This window comes from Physeter macrocephalus, chromosome 18 (assembly GCF_002837175.3).
Source record: "Physeter macrocephalus isolate SW-GA chromosome 18, ASM283717v5, whole genome shotgun sequence".
Classification (NCBI taxonomy): domain Eukaryota; kingdom Metazoa; phylum Chordata; class Mammalia; order Artiodactyla; family Physeteridae; genus Physeter; species Physeter macrocephalus.
The window spans coordinates 46,478,575-46,500,103 of record NC_041231.1 but is presented as its reverse complement, the minus strand read 5'-3'; the positions used below and the strand labels follow the sequence as shown (position 1 = coordinate 46,500,103).

The window sequence follows — 21,529 nt, the reverse complement described above, 5'->3', positions numbered from 1 at the left end:
TGTGATTCCATGTATAAGAAGTTCCAGAACAGGCAACACTAATCTATGGTGATAGAAGTCAAAAAAGTTGACTGGAAAGGGACAGTGGGGAACCATCTTAATTGGCGTAGTAGTTACACAGGTGTATACATTTATTAAAACTCATCCAGCTGTACACCTAAAATCTGTGCATTTTCTTGTATATGTATTATACCTCAATTTAAAAGAGTATCAAGGCACAAGGGTTGCACATTTGGCTATACTGTGTCATGGACACTTCTGCCGTGTGGACTTTGTGGATTAGTGGATTGGCTTATCCCTCTGGGGGCTAAAAGACCCTGTAGCATAGGGCTCCTAGGTTTCTCTGGGTGCATTTCTGTCTCCTTCAGTGTACACAGTAGGTGCCCCCAAAATGCCTAGGTTGCCGTGGCGTCTGAACAGTTCCACTGCGGAATCTTTTTTCAGCCCAGATGGGGAAAGTGAGTTGGAAGGAACTGGGCTGGAGAGAGACTTGGGATGCTGATTGCTGTCTCAGAGGCACCTCTGTTCCAGGAGGGTGTTTCCTGGGCCACAAGTGGATACCTTTCTGGTACGATTGTATATATTGTGTGGGTATAGCTCTACAGGGTCTGGGGCAGAAGTGCCCCAGGCTGACTGAGCCAGCTCTTCAACTTCTGGGCTCTGTGGTCCCCGAATAGTAGATCATCCAGGTCTCCACCCAGGAGACCCAGGGCCCCAGCAGCTCTGACAGCTCAGAGCTGCTCAGCACATTATAGCTCCCTTAGTCATGGAGCGGTTCAGGGCCTTCGGAGGAAGACTCGGGCTTGGGGGAAGGGGGTGCTGTGTGCCTGGTGGAAGGGGCCCTACATGACCTGGGGAGTTTGTGTTTCCCCTGGCCTGGCACCAAAACACCACTGAACACTCAGATGAGATGATGGGATGAACTGGCTCTTCCCAGCCCCCAGGTCCCCATCCTTAAATGGGGCAGGGGGATGAAAAGGCAGGAAGGAGGCTTGGGCTGAGTTCAAGGCTCAGGTCAAAAGTGCCCCTCCCTCCATACAGCTCTTCCATCAGCTCCCAGTCCAGAAGGGGACCTGGTCTCAGGGACCCCCTTTTCATCCCTGCCTGGGGAATCACTTCAGCAGAGCAAGAGGGTGAGGTTTTATTGTCAGCTGAATTAGCCTTGGCTTCAGCCTGTCTGTTGGAATAAATGAGATGCAAATGCATGTAAATGAGGGCATCCTCGGCTTCTGGGGTGGGTATGTTCACCTCTGGGAGGGATGGGGATGATTCTTCAGGACTTCCCCAGATTGCTGGGGGCTGGGATGGCAACTAGAGAAGGAAAGCCCCTTCATGATGCCTCGCCCCCTTCCCTAGGACTGGGGTCCAGACTGGACAGGGTTAATGCCTGTGCAGCCTCAAATGAGAGGAGCCTGCAGGGAGCCGGTTAGCTGAGGCCCTGCACGCACAGGGACGTGCCAATGTGCCTTTGATCTGGGAGCAGGGACCTGAATGCACAGGCCACAGCACCAGCTGGCACCCCCGCTGAGCCTTTGTCCAAGCGGTTACCCCGGGAGAGCCAGGACTGTGCATATAATTGCCTGGGCAGGAGGGATGGCCTGAAACACACTGTCGACCCCTCCCCTTCCCCCCACCCCCTACCATCCCAACCTGTGGGATCCTCACTCTCCAACCCTCCTTCCACCCATCCCCACCTTCCAGCCCTCCTCCCCTCCGTTTTCAGCTCCCTCCCCTCCCCCACCCCCAGGCTAGCCTGAGGCCCAGCCCCAAAGCAGGTGGAGTTCTGTCAGGGTTTAGGGCCCCGAGGCTGGAACTCTATGACAGTGCCATCCAATAGAGATATAATTTGAGTTACAAATGCAAGTCACATATGCAATTTAAAATTTTCTACTAGCCGCATTTTAAAAAGTAAAAAGAAACAGGTGAAATTAATTTTAATATATTTTATTTCACCCAGTACATATATCCAAAATATGATCAGTTTAAATTTTAATCGATATTTAAAAGTTAATAATGAAATAGGTGACATTCTTTATCATGCTGAGCCTTCCAAACCAGTGTGGATGTAACAACAGCACATCTGGATGGGCACTAGCCACCTGCCAGGTGCTTGCTAGCCACAGGTGCAGAGTGGCTTTCCTATGGGACTGGGCAGCTCTACCTGGTGTGGAGAGCTGGAGAGAAAACCGCTGTCAGAGAAAATGCTGACTCCGGGCAAGGGCAGAAATTGGCCAGGTCTCCCTGGGACCATCTGGCCACACAGGCTGCCAAGAGGGAAGACCAGCCTCAGAGGAGGCTGATGGGCCAGCTCTTAGCTTTGGAGCGAGGATCACAGACATACTCAGCCCGGGTGGGCAGGCCACAGATAGCCCTGACCCTTCCTCCCTGCTCTCCATGTCCTCAGAGGTGGGAGGCAAAGTCATGCAGTGGTTAGGCTTAAGGCCTGGCTTCAGACAGACTGAAGCATCAGATTTCCCATCTGTACAATGGGTATAATAACATCCCCTCTTCCTAGGATTGTTATAAGGATGGAATAAGCGCAGTTCCAGGCACATAATGAGCGAGTGATGCTGCTGGGATGACCCACCCCAGCTCATGGGTGAGGAAACTGAGGTCCAGAAGCGGGGGAGGGAGAGTGGTAATAACGTTGTCCCAAAGTCACAGTGTGGGTTAGTGGCTGGGCAGTAGGAAGGTTAATCTGGCACTCATTCATTCATGCGTTCATTCCTTCATTCACCAGGCCCTTATGGGCACCTCTCTGAGGCCAGACTGCGCTTTGGGAGCTCAGGACACAGCCAGAGGGAGAGGCAGATGTGGAAGCAAATTACTCTACCCTGTGATGAAGCCAGTATAGGAACGCAGTGTGCCAGGAACGCAGAGACGGGAAGGGCCAGCCAGGCGGGGACGATTGGTGTGTGCAGCGAGAAGGATTTTCAGAGAAGGGTCTTCTGAGCTGGATTTCTTAGGAGGAAAAGAATGGCAACAATAGCCACAATGATTATAGCAAATGACACTCATTGAACACTTTCTGTGTGCCGAGCATGTGCAAGTATTAATACACTTATGCCTCAGAACAGCCCTGTGAAATAGGTACTAATATTAACCCCGTTTTACCTATGGGAAAACTGAGGTAGAGAACCATCAGTTAACTTGCCCAAGAACATACAAGTGGCCAGGACCCAGGTTCACACAGGCAGTCTTGCTTCCAAGCCATAGCCCTAACCATGCCCCTATCCCGTGTAGGACTAAGAAGTCTTCCAGAGATAGAGGGGTGAGCAGACCCGGTCACAGGGCTGGGTTCTCTGGCCCAGGGCATTTCCTCATTGCCAATCTCAACAAGACCGAGTAGAAATTTCCTTAAAGGCTACCATACTCTTTTTGCTGATGACTTTTCCCCCTTTCTTGTCATCACACCTGTTGATTTGGGACCCATCACCTAGGGAAGAAAAGTATTCTAAGAAGTCATTTGTAGGGCCGTGTACACAGTGGGTGCTGAATAAATGTTCACTGAGTCATTAAAATGAGTCTATGGGTTGAGGTGTTGATTAGTTTCAACAGGTTCTCCTCAAGGGAGAAATGAAGTGGCTCCTGATACTCCTCACACCTGTGGGGAGTGAGCCCCTGCTTCAGGGCCACCCACACCCTCTCCCTGAGCCCTCAGGACTGAGGGGCAGTGGAAGGGCACAGGTGGCACTAGTGCCCAGGGTGGTGGGTGCTCCAGCACGAGGTCACCTGGACTGCAGGGCGGGAAGGAGGTGCCCAGAGCAGAGGAAGCCGGCAGAGATTTTCTAGGAAGCCAGGGAATCACTTCCACAGAGCTCTTTGAATAAATTTACATGGCAAAGAATATTCTTTGCCTGTTGTGTTCCAGAGGCTCTGATTCCAAGGCGAGCAGAATGCCAGACGTGACTCAGGAACTGCCTTCAGGAGCCCGGAGGGGAGTGGGCAGGAAGGGGCTGCAAGGAGGGGTTAGGCTGGAGTCTGGTCCCTCCTCACCCCAGGGACGGCCAACTGGCCTGGTTTGTCCAGGACTGAAGGGCATCTGGGATGCAGGAATTTTAGTGCTAAAACCAGGGAAGTCCTGCGCATCCCTCCTCCACCCCAGCACTGCATGGCTGCACTGCAGGCTGCCGGGCTGTCGTGTCCCGTGTCACGACATTGTAACCACCATTGACTGAGCACCAGCTGTGTGCCCTGTGCATCAGGAGGAGACAAAAAGATGAGACAGTCTAGGGCAGTCCAGTTTCTGGTGTGAACAGTCCATGTTCTCCCTCCACAGCATCTCCGCCCTGATGTGAATTCCCACACCTACAGGCCAGTGACTCAGAGGAGGGGGGACCCAGCCTTTCCCTAAGATGAGGTTTCCAAGATGTTTGGGGAGACCAGACCCACGCTAACAAGTGTCAGAGAGCAGCCGAGGCCAGGAAGAGATCCAGGGCTGGCTGGATGTGGGGCTCAGCCTCCTGACCCGGAGGAGGGAGGTCAGTGTGGGTGGGCGATCAGAGAGGGCGTCCTGGAGGGGGTGGCATAGTGAGGGGAGCATGAGGTGGCTCTGCCGTTGCACAGGGCATGGACAGTGTTTGGCAATGTCTGAACTAGGGAGTGGTGGGAGCTGCACATGGTGGGTGGAGGGAAAGAGGGAGGAGGCCGGTGGCAATGGGATCAGACTGGTCCCAGCTGGGGCCAGGAGGCCCATCCCAGGGCCGTGGCCTTGGGGATGGAGGCCTGATGTTTGGTGGAGCTGGGGAATTGTGGCCAGTGTCAGAGGAAACGGTGTCAGGAGGAGCCAGTTTGAAAAGGAGGGTTCACAGTTTGCTCCCAGGAACTCTCAGGTGAGGGAGAGAGGCACCCAGTAAGAGAAGCTGATGAACTTGAGGTAAGATGGAGTAGGGGGTCCCTAGAGCTCAAGGGACACGGATAGGACAGGGGAAACTGGCCCAAGAAGAGGGATCATCTGGAAGAAGCTGTCCCAGCCTGGGGAGCAGGTGTAGGGCTGGTACAGATGGAGAAGCTGGTGAAGGTGGAGAAGCTGGTGCAGGTGGAGAAGCTGCTACAGGTGGAGAGACTGTTGCTGGTGGAGAAGCTGGTGCAGGTGGAGAGGCTGTCCTGCGTGAGGGTGAGAGTCATGGGGTGCCGGCATCTAGAAGAGTATGATCTTTGTGTGATCTTTGAATCAAATCTCGTCCAGGCTCCCCTACATGATGGAGCTGTGTGAGATAGAGGCTCTTGTACTTCCCCAGCCAGAAGTGGGTCCTCCCTGCAAAGCTGGGGGCTTGCCCTCCCAGGCCTGAGGGGTATGGCTGGGCCTGAGCCTGGAGTGTCCTCAAATCTCCTCCGATCTCTCCTTACCCTGGCATCACCGGAAAGCTTGCAGCCAGGGCTCAGCCAGTCTCAGCCTCAACAGGGCGTGGGCCCTGAGCTGCTGAAGGAAGGGCAGGGCCAGGGCCAGGTGCAGGCAGCAGGAGAACAAGGGAGAAAACGGATCCCACCCACCCACAGTGAGCCACCTGTGGGGACCCAGAGACAAAGGACGCTCTTGGCAGGTTTACTTTGGAACCTGAAGCTGCCTGGCTGCTGGGGAGCAGGGGACTTCATCTGGAATCTGGTTTCACAAAGTGCCAAGTCCCAGGGGTTCTGGTGCCTTGCTGGAGGCCAGCTGGGGCAAGACCCTTCCGAGGACCCAGGGCCCTGTCATTGGGGCTTCGTTATTACTATATTAAATAATAATATCTAATAAGTGTTGTAATTTTGAAGTAGCCGTGGCATTAATGATATTTGAGATACTGCAGCCCCTATAATGGAACAGGGAAATAGCTGCATTTCTATTGGCCACAGGTATCGCTAACACTTCCATCTTGCTGCCTACATTCATAATGGAAGGAAATGTTAAATTGCAAGTAGAGGTTAATGAGAATAAGATGCAATTCCCCCCGAATTTTTTCCCCATCACTCCAAGAGGTCTGTTAGGTTCCTCTGAGCTGCAGAGACAAACAAAGCTAGTCTCCTGACTGTTAGCAGTCGGAAGAGTGATTATCCAGTTGCTGACTAGAGGGGAACCCCAGTCAGAGGGACTGGAAAGTATCTATTTCTTGACCTGGGTGCTAGTGACTGGGTGAGTTCAGTTTGTGGAAATTCATCCACCTGTGTGTACATTTAGGATTTGGGCACCAATCTGTATGAACAGTTGACTTCAATATAAATTTTAAAAGCACCTTTACCAGAGCAGATGTATATGCAGGTGCAAGCTTGCGTGCACACACACATACACACCACACACATACACACACACGCCCCCCACCACTCCCACACACGCCGCTATGTACCAGGGACCCTAGGTCCATGGGTGTCCACGTGTCTCCAGAACCCTTGCAGGCATGTGGACACAGATGGATACAGTGAGACAGAGAACACTATTTTTAGGAAATAATTCCAAGTAAAAGAGGAGGCTTCCTGATTTACAGGACTAGTGATTGCTCACAGTGGAGAGGGTTGCCCTGCAAGGAAGGGGCTGCTGTCATCCAGGCTGCCTTGTTTTTTGCTTTTTAATAAAAAGAATAATGACTTTATTGTTTTTGAAAAAATAATATAAGATCATCATAAATAATTTAAAACTAAAGAAAAGCACGAAGAAGAAAGTTTAAAATTACCTAAACTTCCACCAGCCGAGGAAAAAACGTCACCATTCACGTTTGGTGACGAGTATTACAGACGCCTCTCTTTGTTCACGCAAAGATGGAGGTAGACAGGGACAGGCTTTTATTAAATAGGGACCTACTCCTTCACCTGCTGTTTTCAACAAAGGTGTTCCTTTAACTTTACTGGAGTGAACCAGAAGAACAAGAGGCTGAAGGATGGGGTGGTTCTGACAGTGTCTGTCCCGGAACCTCTCTCCTCTGGCTTCCCTTCACACATTCCGTGCTGCATCTCCCTGCGGACCAGAGGCGCCCTTTTGAGACCTGGCTGTGTTGTGTTTGCTCACTGTTTACCTGTTACCTGGCCAGGTGCCTACTTCACGGTGATTGGAGCCTGGGCCCTTGGCGGGGTGTGTGCAGGGGTCAGGGTGGCAGCCGCTCATTGGGGTCATTGGTGACTTGTGTCCCAAGAGTCAGATCAAGGCAGAGCTGGTCTTTGACGGAAAGGGATTCTGTCCTGGCAGAGATCTCCAACAGGTGCCCGGCCCTCCCCGGGTTTGATGTGGTAATTAGTAACACGGCCTCCCCCTCCCTGTGGCAGTGGTGTCCCAGTCAGGAGCTACGCCGACCACATCCTGTTTTGGTGGGGCAGTCGGGTACACTTTCTCCGGCCTCTGTGTCAGAGTCAGAGCCTGTTCATACCAGGTCCTGGATCATCTGAGGCCACCGGGGGCCACATTCTCCCTGTTTGGCGTCACATGCGGCTGCTGGCTGGACATCCTAGCGGAAGCGCGGTCACCATTTTCTGGTTCTGCTATTACTCGAGATGGGCCCTGGTTTGTTCAGACTCAGGACGAGGGGAGTGAGTGGAGGCATGAGGAGTCTGGGATGCTCCGTCAGCATTTCCCATCTCTGGAAGGATGCCTCACTCTGGGGATTTCTTTGAGATCCTCTTGGGGGGCTCTGTGGCAGCTGTGTACACAGCTCTGCGGTGCCAACATCTGGATGGCAGCTGCCAAGTTGTTACCCAGCTGTTTCCAAAAGCCTGCAGGACTTGCCGGGGCCTCAGTGAGCAGATCCAGATACCCCCTCAGTGGCCAGATGTTGGAACCTCCGTGCCCCAGGTGAAGTCTGGGCACCCTCCCCCATGCAGGTGCGTGGTGCTGTGGGAAGACCAGACAGACTGTCCCCCACCCTCTGGTCCCACCACTCAGGCCGAGGATCTGCCGGGAAAAGAAGCCCAGGGTTGGGATGTTGGCCCAGGAGGGCTCTGATCACCCTCCTAGGGTCCCAGGGTTTCCTGTAGAGGAGACAAGCTGAGAGGAAGGGCAGCAGTGGGTACCTTCTACCGCCCTTGCCCCTCATCTACGTATTCGTCATTCATTCCATCCTTCATTTGTTCAGGACAAGCCTGGCCAGAGATCTGAAATAAAAAGGTGACAGGCCCTCTCCCTGCCCCATGGAGTGTCCCCCTCAGCCTAGGGTGTGTCGGCATCAGTTGTGAGAAGTGTCTCAAAGTGGGCTTGGTTAAGGAACCAACAGGTGTGAGTGTGCCCTTTTGTATCGAGTGGGGTAGAATGAAGGGTCCCTGGTGACCCAGTCACTCATGCCTACTTGCATTCAAACGTGCTCATTGGGATGGGAAAGGGAGGAGTGACCCTCCTGCAGGTCCCCATGCATTCCCTGCAGCCTGGAGGGCTCTGGGTTTGCCCAGTCCGGCATCCACCAAGTGTGCCTGTGGAGAGGTGGGGAGCATCTTTGCCAAGATGCTGGTCCTTCCCTCCACCAGCCCAGCCACTCCCCCCAGGTCTGGCCACCCTGTCCCCTGGCCGTGGGCGCAGCATCAGCCCCATGTCTGTGTCTTTCAGCTTCCCTGCAGGCAGCGTGAGGACAGCCTGTGCCCCAGAAGCAGGATGAGAAGATGGCAGACTTCCTGTTACCTCGGGGCACCAGCAGCTTCCGCAGGTTCACCCGGGAGTCTCTGGCGGCCATCGAGAAGCGCATGGTGGAGAAGCAGGCCCGAGGTTCGGCCGCCTCGCAGGAGAGCCGAGACAGGCTGCCCGAGGAGGAGGCTCCCCAGCCCCAGCTGGACCTGCAGGCCTCCAAAAAGCTGCCGGATCTCTATGGCAACCCACCCCGAGAGCTCATTGGGGAGCCCTTGGAGGACCTGGACCCCTTCTATAGCACCCAAAAGGTGACTGCTGCCCACCCCCACCCCACCTCCCTGCAGCATCCCTGTCAACGCAGCAGACAGCGAGAGGCCCTTGCCTCCATATGGGGCTCTGTTTGGGGTTGGCTTCCCTGGGCCTTGGGAGAGTGAATCATTAGTGATCTATATTCCCATCACCTTAATGTTAGAGTTCCAGAATAAAAGGCCAGAATTATGCAGCCTGAGATGGTTTGGTGCTATGAAAGAAAGAGCAGGCAGCCACACTTGAAATCTTGCCTCCTTGTGGAGTATCTACTTTGGGAATCATCTGTGGTTAGATTCTCACCCCTGGAGGACTCCTCCCGGTCCCGTGGTATGTGTGAATTGGAGTCGGGCCCTGAGTCCAATTTGGGCCCCAGAGCACAGCATGTGATCCCTCTCCTAACCAGAGACAGCATGTAGCCCCCATCCCCCGCCCCACGGAATTTGCTAGGCACTGGCTGTGTAATGACAGCTCAGGCCTGGGGCCACGGCAGCAGCATCCTGGGCCTTGTGGGCTGGTGATGGGACCATGATGGCCAGTGGAAAATCTGAGAGGGGTAGGGAAGGGTGGTTCTGCCATTGTCCCTCCTGAGTGTAGGGAGAGGAAGGGGCTTTTGTCCACTAGGGCAGGGTAACCCAGGCTTCCTTAGGCGTGGATTTCTACCCAGGAGGTCAATTCCCCCATCTGGGTCCCCTGCCCTGGCCTCACCTCTCAGGACCGTGTGCTCAGCCCTGCACCCAGCCAGACCATGGGCACACAGGGCTCTTGTGGAGGCCTGGTGCCCACCCCAGCTGCCCACACTTCGGGCCTCACTGCCGGAATAAGGTGGGTTTGAATTTGGGGGAGGCTTTCCCCAGAAGGCTGGGTGCCAAGGAGGATGGTTCCTGCCCACATCACTGCAGTTGGCGCAGGGCTGAGGAAGCGCTGAGGAAGTGAATGTGGGCACCTGGCAGGTATGAGTGTTGCGTGTCAGTGTCACCGGGCATCTGAGTTGTGTGTCACTGTGCCTTGAGACTGCATTCAGGAGACCAGGAGTCTGAGGGTGGGAGAGGTGCCGATTGTCTCCATGTGTGCAGGCACATGTGAGTGGGTAGGTGGAAGGAAAGCCCACCCAGGCTATATGCACAGGTGGGAGAACAGACCTTGAACCTGGTCTCGATGCCCCCCCGAGTTTGGGTGACTCAAGCTGGGTTAAGGTGGGGGCCTGGGGCCACGGTTGGGGTCAGAGTTAGACTAGACATTGGGATTAGTCAGGTTGGGTGGGCCTAGGTCCTTCTTGGTCAGGCCGCAGCTGGGGACGAGTCAAGGTTTGAGTGGTGCATCGAAGCGGCGATGGGGTTGAAGTTAGCTGGGACAGGCAGGAGTCATGGCACGGGGACCCAGCTGAGAGTAGGCCAGGGCTGGGCTAGGCTTTGCGGGGCTGGTGGCAGTTGAGCCTGGGAGGAGTCAGGGACACTCTCCTGTCCCTGTGATCGGGGACACTTGAGTGGTGGCCCCAGGTAGGATTCTGGTCTCTAACCTCCCGTCTCTCCTTGCTGACCCCCGGTCACACTGCCTGCAGCCCCACCGGGTGATGCAGGCACCACAGCAGAACTTTCAGTCCTCATCTATCTGGTCAACTTGTCTCCCCAGCCCCGAGTAAATAGAACCTTATCTCAACAGCTCAGCCCTTGGAGAAGCACAGCCCCAGGCTATGCCACCTCAGCTGCGCCCGCTGAGCCTGGGCAGGGGGAATGGACTTCTGTCCTCAAGGGCGGCATCTGGCTCAAATGCCCACTCAATGTGCTTGTGGCTCAGCCTCCAGCACCCATTGTCCACTCCCATGCCCCGTTGAGCTGTGTAGATAGAATCTTCTGGAAGCGCAGGGAGCGGGTTTACCCTGGGCTGCACATGATCTCCTGAGGAAGACACTAGGTCGTGTCCTCTGGGGTCAGGTGGGACTGCCATCTGTCTGGACTCCAGGAGACATGGTCCCTGGGAAAGCTTCTCTCCTGGGCTGGGCTCTGCATTTTCCTCATTCCTACTCTCACCCATTAGTCCTCCCTGCTGACCCAGCTCCCTTATCAGACCCTCACTCCTCATTGGGCCTCGTGGGGAAGCACAGAGGGGTCAGAAGGGAGAGGGGAAGGAGGGGGCATCAGCTGGGTCCTGGCCTCCGCTATGATAACAGCTCGGCTAGGATCATGAAAGGCCTCTTCTGGCTGGGACTGTAATTTTCAAACGAAACTAAATCCACCCAACCTGACAATCACTTAAACTTGATCTCATCCCACCCCAGCCGTGGGTGACCCAGCAAGGGTCCACTCACCTGCCAAATGTGCCGACTGCCCCTACCCCCAACCTCTCCCTCAGGCCCTCTCCTCTTCCTCTCACCCTACCCTTTCTCCAGAGTTCTAGGGCTCTGAGCCAACAGCTGCCCCCCAAAAGCCTCTCTCCATAAGGGCCTAGGGGCTGCCACCCGACCTAAAGCAGCTCTCCGTCCACAGACCTTCATCGTCCTGAACAAAGGCAAGACCATCTTCCGGTTCAGTGCCACCAACGCCTTGTATGTCCTCAGCCCCTTCCACCCCATCCGGAGAGCGGCCGTGAAGATCCTCGTTCATTCATATCCTTGGCAGTCCGTCCCCGCTGTGTGGGCCCCAAACAGGGCGGGGGAGGGGGGCGGGTGGTGGATGGGGCGTTTAGGGCTGAGGGTGGTGCTGATTCCCGGTCGGTCCTCAGATGAGCACACAGTTGTCACCTGGGAGCGGTTGGACATCAGTCTCTCGGACCCCACCCCGAATCTGCATCTGCATTTTAACAAGATCCCAGGGGATCGTGGACACATGAAAGTTTGGGAGATTCGGCTCTGATCCTTCAGGAGAGAAACATCCTAGAAGCTCAGCTACTGAGGATCCCAGAAGAAATGAGGCCGATCAGTGTCCCCTGGTTCTGGTCTTGGCTCTAACATGTCCCCTCCCACTGCACCCCCTGGGCCTGCACCTCCCCGCCTACCAGCTGGGACCTCAAGCAGGTCACCGGGGCTCAGCCAAGGAAAAAATGCTTCCCAGTAAAGAGGCCTCTGGTTTATTCACATGTGGGCCTCTTTCAAGGGAGGCATCGCTTGCTTTTTGATTAGGTGTTGTCAAAATGTTTGCAGTTTCCGAGTATCTCAAAGAACTCTGGTTAGCGTTAAGTTATATAAACCACAACCTAAAAAATCTTCAGGCTGCAGAGGAGAGCTGTGGGACGGCTGCAGTGTGGTAAGGGACAGGTACTGGTCTTTGGACCCTAGGAGGACCCCATTCGGGCCGAGCATGGGACAGGGAAACGGCTGTTCTCTGGACTTCAGAAAAGGGGCCCTACACATGGAGCCTCTCAGGGCGTGGGGGCAGGTGTCTGGCTGTGGAATCAGAGGCATCTGTGTTTCACCGTGAGGGCCTGGGCAGCTTTGCTTTAGCTGCAGCCCACTTGCCTGTTAATGGAATCAATGATGCTGGGCTCAGTGGTGTGATTAGTTGTTGGGTTGGCGGGTTGGCCCGAGAGCTCCCCAAGGTCCCCCTCAGTTCCCCCTCCGGATGGACCTTTTCTGAGGCGAAGGCGAAGGTCTCACCCATTAACCTCTGGTCAGGGCAGGAGGCTTCAGGAAAACAGCTGCTCAGTGGGGGGCTGAGTAACAGAGACAGATGCTGACTGCTCGGGGGCCATTTCCTGTCCAGGCATGGATGAGGGGTGCTCCTTCCTGGCTCCACTGTCTGCCCACCTGTGCCCCGGTGCCTGATCCCAAACCCAGGGACCAGTCAGAGGGCCTCAGGGCCCCGTTTGTTTTCTGCATGCAGATGCTCTCCAGCCCCCTCCAACAGGCTCCTGCCTTTCTCATGGAGATCCTGAAACACATGTATGTCCAGGGACCACCCCCTGCTCCCAGCCCATGCAGGCCATGGCTGTGGCCTCAATAGGGTGGTCTCTAGGGTGGGCAGACACTGTGGGGAGAGACTATATTCAGGGGCAGCCTACCATTCACAGCTGCATCCTACTTTATCAGGCAAGGGTGGTGCTGGATTTAATTCTGAGCCATTCTGCAACTGTTCCCAAGCTCCCTGTATGTGCCAGGCACTTTGCCCGGCACCCTGGGGGTGTCAAGCTGAATAAGACCCTGTCCTTGCCCCCTTGGGAATTTTACAGTCCCCTCAGAGTGATTAGACAACCACATGAGGAGTTGTTATTTCTGCCAGCATGTGGGCATAGCCTGGTGAGAGTAGTGCAGCGGGAGGAAAGGCCAGCCTTCTTCTTGCTCTGGGCCTGTCTCTGGCCTCACTCCAAGGGCGTGGCATCCCTGAAAGCATGCTCTGGCTCCCACCTGGGGCTTCTCCTCCAGGTATCTAACCAACCCAGCTCTGTTTGGCAGCCACCGCAGCCCCTAGGGATGCAGCTGCAGCCCCAGGTTTCCTGCAAAGCTGGGCCATGGGGCAGCTGAGGCCAGGGAGGCGGTAGGGGCAATGCAGTCCCCAGCCTGGCCAGAGGGTCCACTGAGTGGTGGCACTGAGGCTGTGAGGGGCTGGTTCTGCCCGGCAGGACCGGCCCTGAGGTCACTGAGGTGGACCTTGTCTCACAGGGCAGCTGCCCCAGGGAAGTGGCTCAGCATCTGGGAGGCCCTGTGCTGGGCTCTGAGCAGCTGCCTTGACGCTCCACTGCCTGGGGATGGGAGCGCACTGCCGGCCTCCAATAGCGCCCCTTAGCGGGCTTGGGGGGCACTGAGGGAGAAGAGGGGCCTGGATTGTGGGGTTTGGGAGCAGCCCCTCTGTGTCCTTGAGTCTTGCCATCAAAGTGTGGTACACCAACCAGCAGCAGCAGTATCACAGGGATCTTATAGGAATTGCTGAAACTTGGGCCCAAAACCTGCATTTTAGGAAGGTCTCCATGATTTCTGCACACACTGCTCTAAGGCAGTCATTTCCAAATGTCAGTCTGCCAGTGGCACCTGGGAAGTTTGTTAAAAATGCAGATTCCTAGCCCCTTCCAGACCAGAATCACCAGTGAGGCCTAGAAATCTACAAGCTCTTCATGCATTTCTCTTTTTCTCAATCAAGATACAGTTCGCATACCATAAAATTTACCATTTAGGGCTTCCCTGGTGGCGCAGCGGTTGCGCGTCCGCCTGCCGATGCGGGGGAACCGGGTTCGCGCCCCGGTCTGGGAGGATCCCACATGCCGCGGAGCGGCTGGGCCCGTGAGCCGTGGCCGCTGAGCCTGCGCGTCCGGAGCCTGTCCTCCGCAACGGGAGAGGCCACAGCAGAGGGAGGCCTGCATACCACAAAAAAAAAAAAAAAAAAAAAAAAAAAAATTTACCATTTAAAGTATACCATTCAGTGGACTTTAGTATATTCATAAGGTTGTGCAACCATCACCACTTTCTAATTCCAAAACATTTTTATCACCCCCAAAAGAAACCCCATGCCCATTGGCAGTCACCATGCATTTCTAATGCCCACAGATTTCAGGTTTTGAATTATGAGCTTTCTCTCCATTTACATTTTTTTTATTGTGGTAGCTAACATGTAACATAAAATTGACCATCTTAATCATTTTTAAGTGTCCAGTATGGTCATATTAACTATAGGCACATTGTTGTGCCATAGATATCTAGAATTTCTTCATGTTGCAAAACCGAAACTGATTGTTGGCTTACATTTCTATAGCCATTCAAACATCTCAGTCCCCAGTGTGCAAAGTTCTGTGCCAGGCCCTTTGGACAGGGCAGTAGGGGCAAAGACTAACTTACGAGGGGGCGGGAATGCAGTCCCTGCTCTCCAGAAAGAAATCCCGCTCACTTGCAGCAATCCAGGCATTCCCAGGGACGTGCTGGTGATTGTGCGATAACTCAGTTCAGCTTTGCTCTGGGCTCCACGCTTGCAGCGCGTCCCTGGGAAGTTGCCTAAAAAGTAAATATGGGCATGTAGAATTTTTTTTTTCTGAAGTATTTTTGTTATAATCCTGCAGAATGTGTTCCTGCCAGGATTAAATAAAAGAAACCAACAGAACGCCAAATTCCACTGCGGTCACATTCAGAGAGGCTGCACGTTCATGGCAAGCAGCATTTTGCCTTCTTGGGTGCATAGGATCTGTTCACAAAATCCTCCCACATTCCCCTAGAAGATTCAAATGGGCAATCAAACCACATGTTTGTGTGTGTGTGTCTGTGTGTGTGTCTGTGTGTGTGTTAATTTAATAGCACAAATATATGAAAATACCCCGACCATTAATTCCCTTCTCTTTGGGAGTTTTTTGACTCCTTAGGATCTGAAGACAGGCAGCCCCAGTTTCAGGCTTTCCCCACAACCCAGGCTGGCAGTCCTTGCTGGCATTTTAATTATGAGGCTGGGAGTGGGTGTTTGGGGACAATGACACGGCAGGATTGAAGATGTTCAGCTGAGCTCAGCCCCAGAGAGCTGGCCTTTGCCTCTGCCCACACATGAAACCAGCTCAGTCATCGGCCTGAAACCACCAGGCGGTGCAAACAGGTGTGCCCTGGCCAGGAGTATACTTGACTTATCTCTCTGGTATTGGCTGTGTGCGTGGCTCCATGGGGGACCCAGGGATGCTTGGGCGGAGTCACATGGACTAAAGGCTCAGTCTAGGTAGGAAAAGATCACATACACAGGAAAGACTGAGAATAATGGAAGGGCTGTCCTCAAGGATAGGAGAGCCAGGCAGGGTTTTGAGCAGTCAAGTGGCAGAGACCAGAGTCTGTGCACCTCACCCTCCATTGCTGTGTCTGGAAAAGCGAAAATTCATTCAGGGAGCACTTGTCTTTTCCCACTGTGTGACCCAGGCCCTGGCTAGCAGGGCTCAGAAGGGCTGTCTACTCTGGTTCTTCCCTAAGTCTTGATGTAGACCTTGATTCACCTCTGTCTGTGTCCCGCCAAGTCTTCTGGTCCAAGGTGACCTGTCTGCACTGCTGCTGTCTGCCAAGTGACCTTTTCTCCACTCTGATGAGAGTTGTGAGTGGTGTGTGCACTGAGAGAGGGCTTGTGAGAGGCTTGGCTCCCCAGACAGGGGTCTCCCCAGTTCTGAGCCTCACCAGGACCAGCTGGGCTGACTGATGGCTGGAGGAACCCTAACTAGCCTCCAGTGCCTGTCTAAATGCCTCCTCCAAGAAGCCTTCCTGCCCAGCCCAGCCAGAGGTGGGTCTGGTTTCTCATAATATCCTATCTTGGAGCAGTTCAATAGCTAAGAGGCCTCCCTATCTCCTACACAGAGCCACGCACATGTGCTCATATGAGGTTTGTTCTTAAAAATGACAAATAATTCTGTTCCTCTTCTTGGGTGGCCGTCTGCTCACACATTACAGAGCCCTTCACCCGGTGGTTTGCACCCACAGTCGTTTTCTGTGACTGCTGTAACAAACTACCACAAACTTCGCCACTTGAAACAACATGGACTTACCACCTTATAGTTCTGGGGGTCAGAAGTCCAAAAAAGTTCTCACTGGGCTAAAAGCAAGGTATCGGCAGGGCTGCAATCATTTTTGGAGGCTCTAGGGGAGAGTCTGTTTTCTAGGTTTTTCTGTTTTCTGGGGGCTACGGGAAATCCTCGGCTCTGGCCCCCTTCCATTTCCAAAGTCAACAACAGCTGGTGGAGTCTTTCTCATAAGCATCATGATGACGCCTCCCTCTTTCTCTTATAAGGACCCTGTGATGACATTGGGCCCACCCAGATAATCCAGGATAATCTCCAGATCCTTAATTTAATCACATCTGCACAGTCCCCTTTGCTGTATAAATTAACGTTTATAGTTTACAGGGATTAGGATGTAGTTGTCTTTGGCGGGGGTGGGGGGGAGTATCATTCTGCCTACTAGAGCATCCTTCAAGGTAACCTCTTTGTGCCTCAGTCTCCTGATCTCCAAAATGGAGACAAAATGGAACACCTTCTGCGTTCTTGGGAGAATTGAATTAGTTAATAGATGCAGAGAATAGAGCCTGGCACCTAGGAAGGGCTCAATAAATACTTGCTCTTAGCATCATTACTTTCATATTTCAGGAATCATCTGATCCTCAGTTGGTTTAGCAGTGGATCTGTGGGGATGAATAAAGTCTGGTTGAGGGGCTTGTTAACTGCCTGCCCGGTGAGGAAAGCCTTGGCAGGGAGCCGGGGTGTGAGGAACGGGAATGTGTGTGCGCATGCGCGCACGTGTGTAGGGGAGGAGGGCTACTGAGATGGGTATCTGATCCTGCCCTTGAAAGCTGGAGAGGAACTAGGCCTGGCCATGGAGACCCTCCCCCAGGCAGAGGGATGCACAGATACCAAGCTGAGGGAAGGACCTCAGTGTCTGGAGAGACACCCTCTGGCCGGGGAGGAATCAAGGTTCCCTGAGGCCCTGGCCGCTGAGCTGAGCAACTCTGGTTTGAGTATCCAAACCCTGGGGTGGGTGTCCCAATACCTGACCTCTCTCATCTCAGATGAGAAATTGGAGAATTCATTAGGAACTGGGGGCCAGGTCTGACATGCTATTGCCTGATTCCCTGGATTCCCTAGAAGGAGTGCTGGAGGTGTGGAGGGCATTTACCTAGATTCCTTGAGATATCCCACCTCTCTCTCCAGCTGGGCCAGCCCCCCACCAAAGTCAGTACCCCAGCTCAGCCCCATCTCCAGTCTGACTGCATTGGGCTCCCCATCGGGCCTGAGGCTGGGCCAAGCCATGGGAAAGGGTGGAACTGTGATGGGAGGGAAGAGGCAGGCCCCCGGAACTCAATTACTGCAGCTCCTGGGTTTCCCGTGGGAATCGCCTGGCTGGCAGCTGCTGCCCGCAGGGCTGAGGCCGGGACAAGGTGGTGAGCCTGGGGGCAGCTGCAGGGAAGGGAGGCCCAGTTTCTTCCTCTCTCAGGCTGGGGAGAGGATTTGTGGGGCAGCAGAGTGTCCCTGTTCTGGGCTGGGCCTCTCGGGGGTGCCCCTACCCACAAGAGGCCCAGGGTCTGGCCCTTGTTCCTCTGCAGGTCCGGTAGAGGTAAGGGAGGCCATGGCGGTCAGTCAGAGCTTTGTCCGGCCTGAAGCAGTGTCTGGGACTTGGAGCCAAAGAGTCAGGGATCATGGTGGCGCAGCGGTTAAGAATCTGCTTGCCAATGCAGGAGACACGGGTTTGAGCCCTGGTCTGGGAAGATCCCACATGCAGCAGAGCAGCTAAGCCCATGCGCCACAACTACTGAGCCTGCACTCTAGAGCCCACGAGCCACAACTACTGAGCTCACATGCCACAACTACTGAAGCCTGTGCGCCTAGAGCCCGTGCTGCACAAGAAAAGCCACCACAATGAGAAGCCCGCGCACCGCAACGAAGAGTAGCCCCCACTCGCCGGAAATAGAGAAAACCCACGTGCAGCAACAAAGACCCAACACAGCCAAAAATAAATTAATATATTAAAAAAAAAAAAGACTCAGGGATCAGACAAGGCCTGGAGCAGTTCAGTGTGAGACCAAGGGCCCAGAGGATGCCTGAGACGCAATCCCAGCATTTGAAGAGCTCCCCTTCTGGTGGGGACAGATGGGCACTGCCATTCAGGGAGCCAGACGTGCTAAAAGAGGGATGCCTGGTGCCATGGGGCTGCAGCAAGCAAGGAGTCAGGGCAGGCTGCTTGGAGGAGGCACTCCTTGAAGGAGGGAAGCAGTGTACTAGGCGGAGCAGAGGCCACGAGTGAAGAGCATGTGCAAAGGAGGAAGCAGCCAGAGATGTGGTCTCCTGTCTCCCCCCGGGTCACTGTGTCCGGACAAGGCATGAACGTTTTGGCAGAAGTCCTAGTTCAAAGGTCAGCGTGGGCTGCTCCCATAGAAGTGGAGGAGGGAACTTGGGGCCCTGCCACCGTGGCTTTCCTCTCCCTGAAACAGTGGCCCCTGAGGAGCTGTTTATAAACACCCATCTCCCTCTAATGTGGTCAAGGACAGGGCTCCCACTAGGCCATGGGTAAAAACCTCTGAGGTCTGGGGGCCGGCCCCTCCTCCCTTCTCTCCAGGATGGGCCCTACAAGGGACTCTGCTGTTTGAATTCAGGTGTCTGGTCCCTGTTGGGGACTGTGGAACAGGGCAGGTGTCCAGCCTCAGTGGGGAGGGGTTGACAAGGACTGGGCAGAGCCCCGGTGTGTCTCCTGGGAGCCCCTGTCTCGTTGATCTGGCAGCCCTGGCCTGGCGGTGCCGACACCTGGGGCGGGACCCCCTGGCAGTGGCAGCCCGTCTGGCCCCCTGCACATGGTTTTCCTTGACCCTGCTCCATGCTCTTCAGCATGCTCATCATGTGTACCATCCTGACCAACTGCGTGTTCATGGCCCAGCACGACCCTCCACCCTGGACCAAATACGTCGAGTGAGTATCTTCAGGGCCTCTCCAGCCAGCCCCTCCCACCCTGCCTTTTCCATTCCAGACTCTTGGCCTCAAAGTTACCCCAGCAGAGGCCCAGGGACTCACCCACCTGGTGCGGGGGCGGTGGTCCTTGCCCTAGCCCTTCTCTCTTTCGCTGCTTCCAGTCCTGCCAAATTCATGCTTTGAGTTATGTCCTCAGGAAAGGAAGCTCTCCAGGTTGGCAAAGTGAGGGTTTCTCCCTGACCCACCCTAAAGAGGACTGACGGTATTGGAGAAGGCTCTGAGACAATACTACTAATAACTGATTGAGCACTTAGTGCATGCCAGGCACTATCCTGGAACAATAAGCATCATGTAACCCTCATGACAACCCAATAGGGCAGGTACAGACACTATGCCCATTTGACAGATGAGAGACAGAACTGGAGAAGTAACCACCCCAGACCTTGCAGCTAGGGGGTGTGGCTGCGGGGAAAAGGCCCAGGCCTATTCCGACCTCAACACCACACTCTGCTGCCTCTTTTCCCTAAGTCCTGCTTCCTATAACCATTTGCACAGTTTTAGAAAACTGTGCCTGGTTCTTTCTTCCCAAATGAACGTACCTGACCCATAGGTTCTAAGTGGAACCAACAAGGCCCTGTTTTTAGGGGACCAACGAAATGTTGGGGACAGCCTCTCTTACCTAAGTGGCTTGTCTGGTGGTGCTCCTCGTTCACACAGGACCCAGCAGCGCGATCGGTGCTGGGGTCTGCATCCAGCTGCTAAGACCTGGAGACAAGCATGGCTGTGGCCCTGTGGGCCGCAGTCCCAGCATCCGAACATTTGGGATTGCTTAGCTGGCCCCGGACACAGAGAACAGCAACCTCCCAGCCTCAAGTGTTAGAACATCACCCCCCTTTCCAAGCCCAAGGTAGACAGCTGTACCCACCTACCTGTAGGTGGTTGAGGATGAGAATCCTCCCATCACTGAGGATCCACAAACAAGAGTGAGGGGCCAACACTCTGAGTGTCCTAACTGTCCCACAGTGGCCACCGTATGCCTGTGTACCTGGACCCCCAGGGCTAGGGTGAGGAGATACGTGGAGGGTCTTCTTACATCAAGACAACCAAGAGACAGACGATGGAGGGTTCACATGGGCATGCACAACGCTGAGTAAACGGGAAGATGCATAAGTTGACCAGGTGTTTGGAACGAAGCTCCGGCCCCCAGCTCCAGCTCTGCCATGGGGGCTTTGCAGGGAGCCTGGTCTGAGAGCCCTCGAGAGGGAAGCTGCATAGGGCTCCTGCCAACCTGGCCTGGGGGCTTCACCCTCCCTGAGAAAGCCCACCGGTCTCTCCTCCCCAGGTACACCTTCACTGCCATCTACACCTTTGAGTGTCTGGTCAAAATTCTGGCTCGAGGCTTCTGCCTGCATGCGTTCACCTTCCTTCGGGACCCGTGGAACTGGCTGGACTTCAGTGTGATCATCATGGCGTAAGTACCTCGCCCCTGTGCTGTGCGAGGTGCGGCCACACTGACAGGCGTGGGCGCCACTCCTGGCCCCAGGCTGCCCAGCCCTCTCTGCCTCCCTGCAGAGGCAACATCATCTCTGCAGGAGGAAGATGGCGTGGAGGCCCTCGGCTCACCCTGGTCGGGAGAGACAGGTTCAGAGTAGCTCAGGCGGCTGTGCTGTTTAGGCCCCCTGGCTCATCTGTGGCTCCGTGGCAACCCTTTGCTCAAGGGACTTCATTAAGATTCTGGTTTAGCATCCTCTGCCATTTCTGTCAAGGGAAACCAATGTTACAACCTGAAATCTCTGGACCACTATGAACAGTGACCTGGATTCCAAGGTGATTTAAACTGCAGGAAAGAGAGCAAAGGAGCTGGAGAAGTGGCTGGGCATCCCCCGGAGCTTATGCCAGGTGCCCCAGCATGGCTGCAATCTCCACTCAGAGAGTCAATGTCTGGCACATTGTGAGACGCCTGGTTACTGACATGATCCAGTGGGTCTTCACACCAGCCAGAGAGGTCACCTGGATGGGGGTTCCTTACTCCCATTTTACAGATGAGAATACTGATGCCAGGGACACAGTAAGCAAATGTGACCCCAGGCCTGCTGCCATGCCAGCTGAGGCCCCACTTCCTTGCCAGGGAAGGGACCCTTGCTTAGGGGTTGTGTTGAGGCATGCCACTCTGGATGTCTCAGGCAACGGATGCTGGTTTCTGGTGGGGATGAGTGATTAGGGCAGGCCTCCCATGCAGGAGTCATGGTCAGGGGCTCAGCCATCAAACCCTTTCTGAAAGCCTGATGCGTGTGGAGAACCCAGTGTGTGCAGGGCTGGGCGCCGCACCTTGGCAAGAGCAGAGCTGATGAGGGTTATACTCCCTACCCTTAT

The 21,529-nt window shown here is 54.6% G+C and overlaps 1 protein-coding gene across 1 annotated transcript in view; it reads left to right on the top strand.

Annotated features, from left to right (window-relative positions):
* Nucleotides 1-21,529, top strand: part of SCN5A (sodium voltage-gated channel alpha subunit 5) — a 105,352-nt gene that overhangs the window by 7,231 nt on the left and 76,592 nt on the right. The window contains exons 2-5 of the mRNA XM_007110492.3: nucleotides 8,501-8,826; nucleotides 11,311-11,429; nucleotides 19,067-19,156; nucleotides 20,499-20,627. Of these exons, the coding sequence (XP_007110554.2) occupies nucleotides 8,554-8,826; nucleotides 11,311-11,429; nucleotides 19,067-19,156; nucleotides 20,499-20,627 (611 nt within the window). The 5' untranslated portion in view covers nucleotides 8,501-8,553. The remainder of the gene's footprint in view (nucleotides 1-8,500; nucleotides 8,827-11,310; nucleotides 11,430-19,066; nucleotides 19,157-20,498; nucleotides 20,628-21,529) is intronic.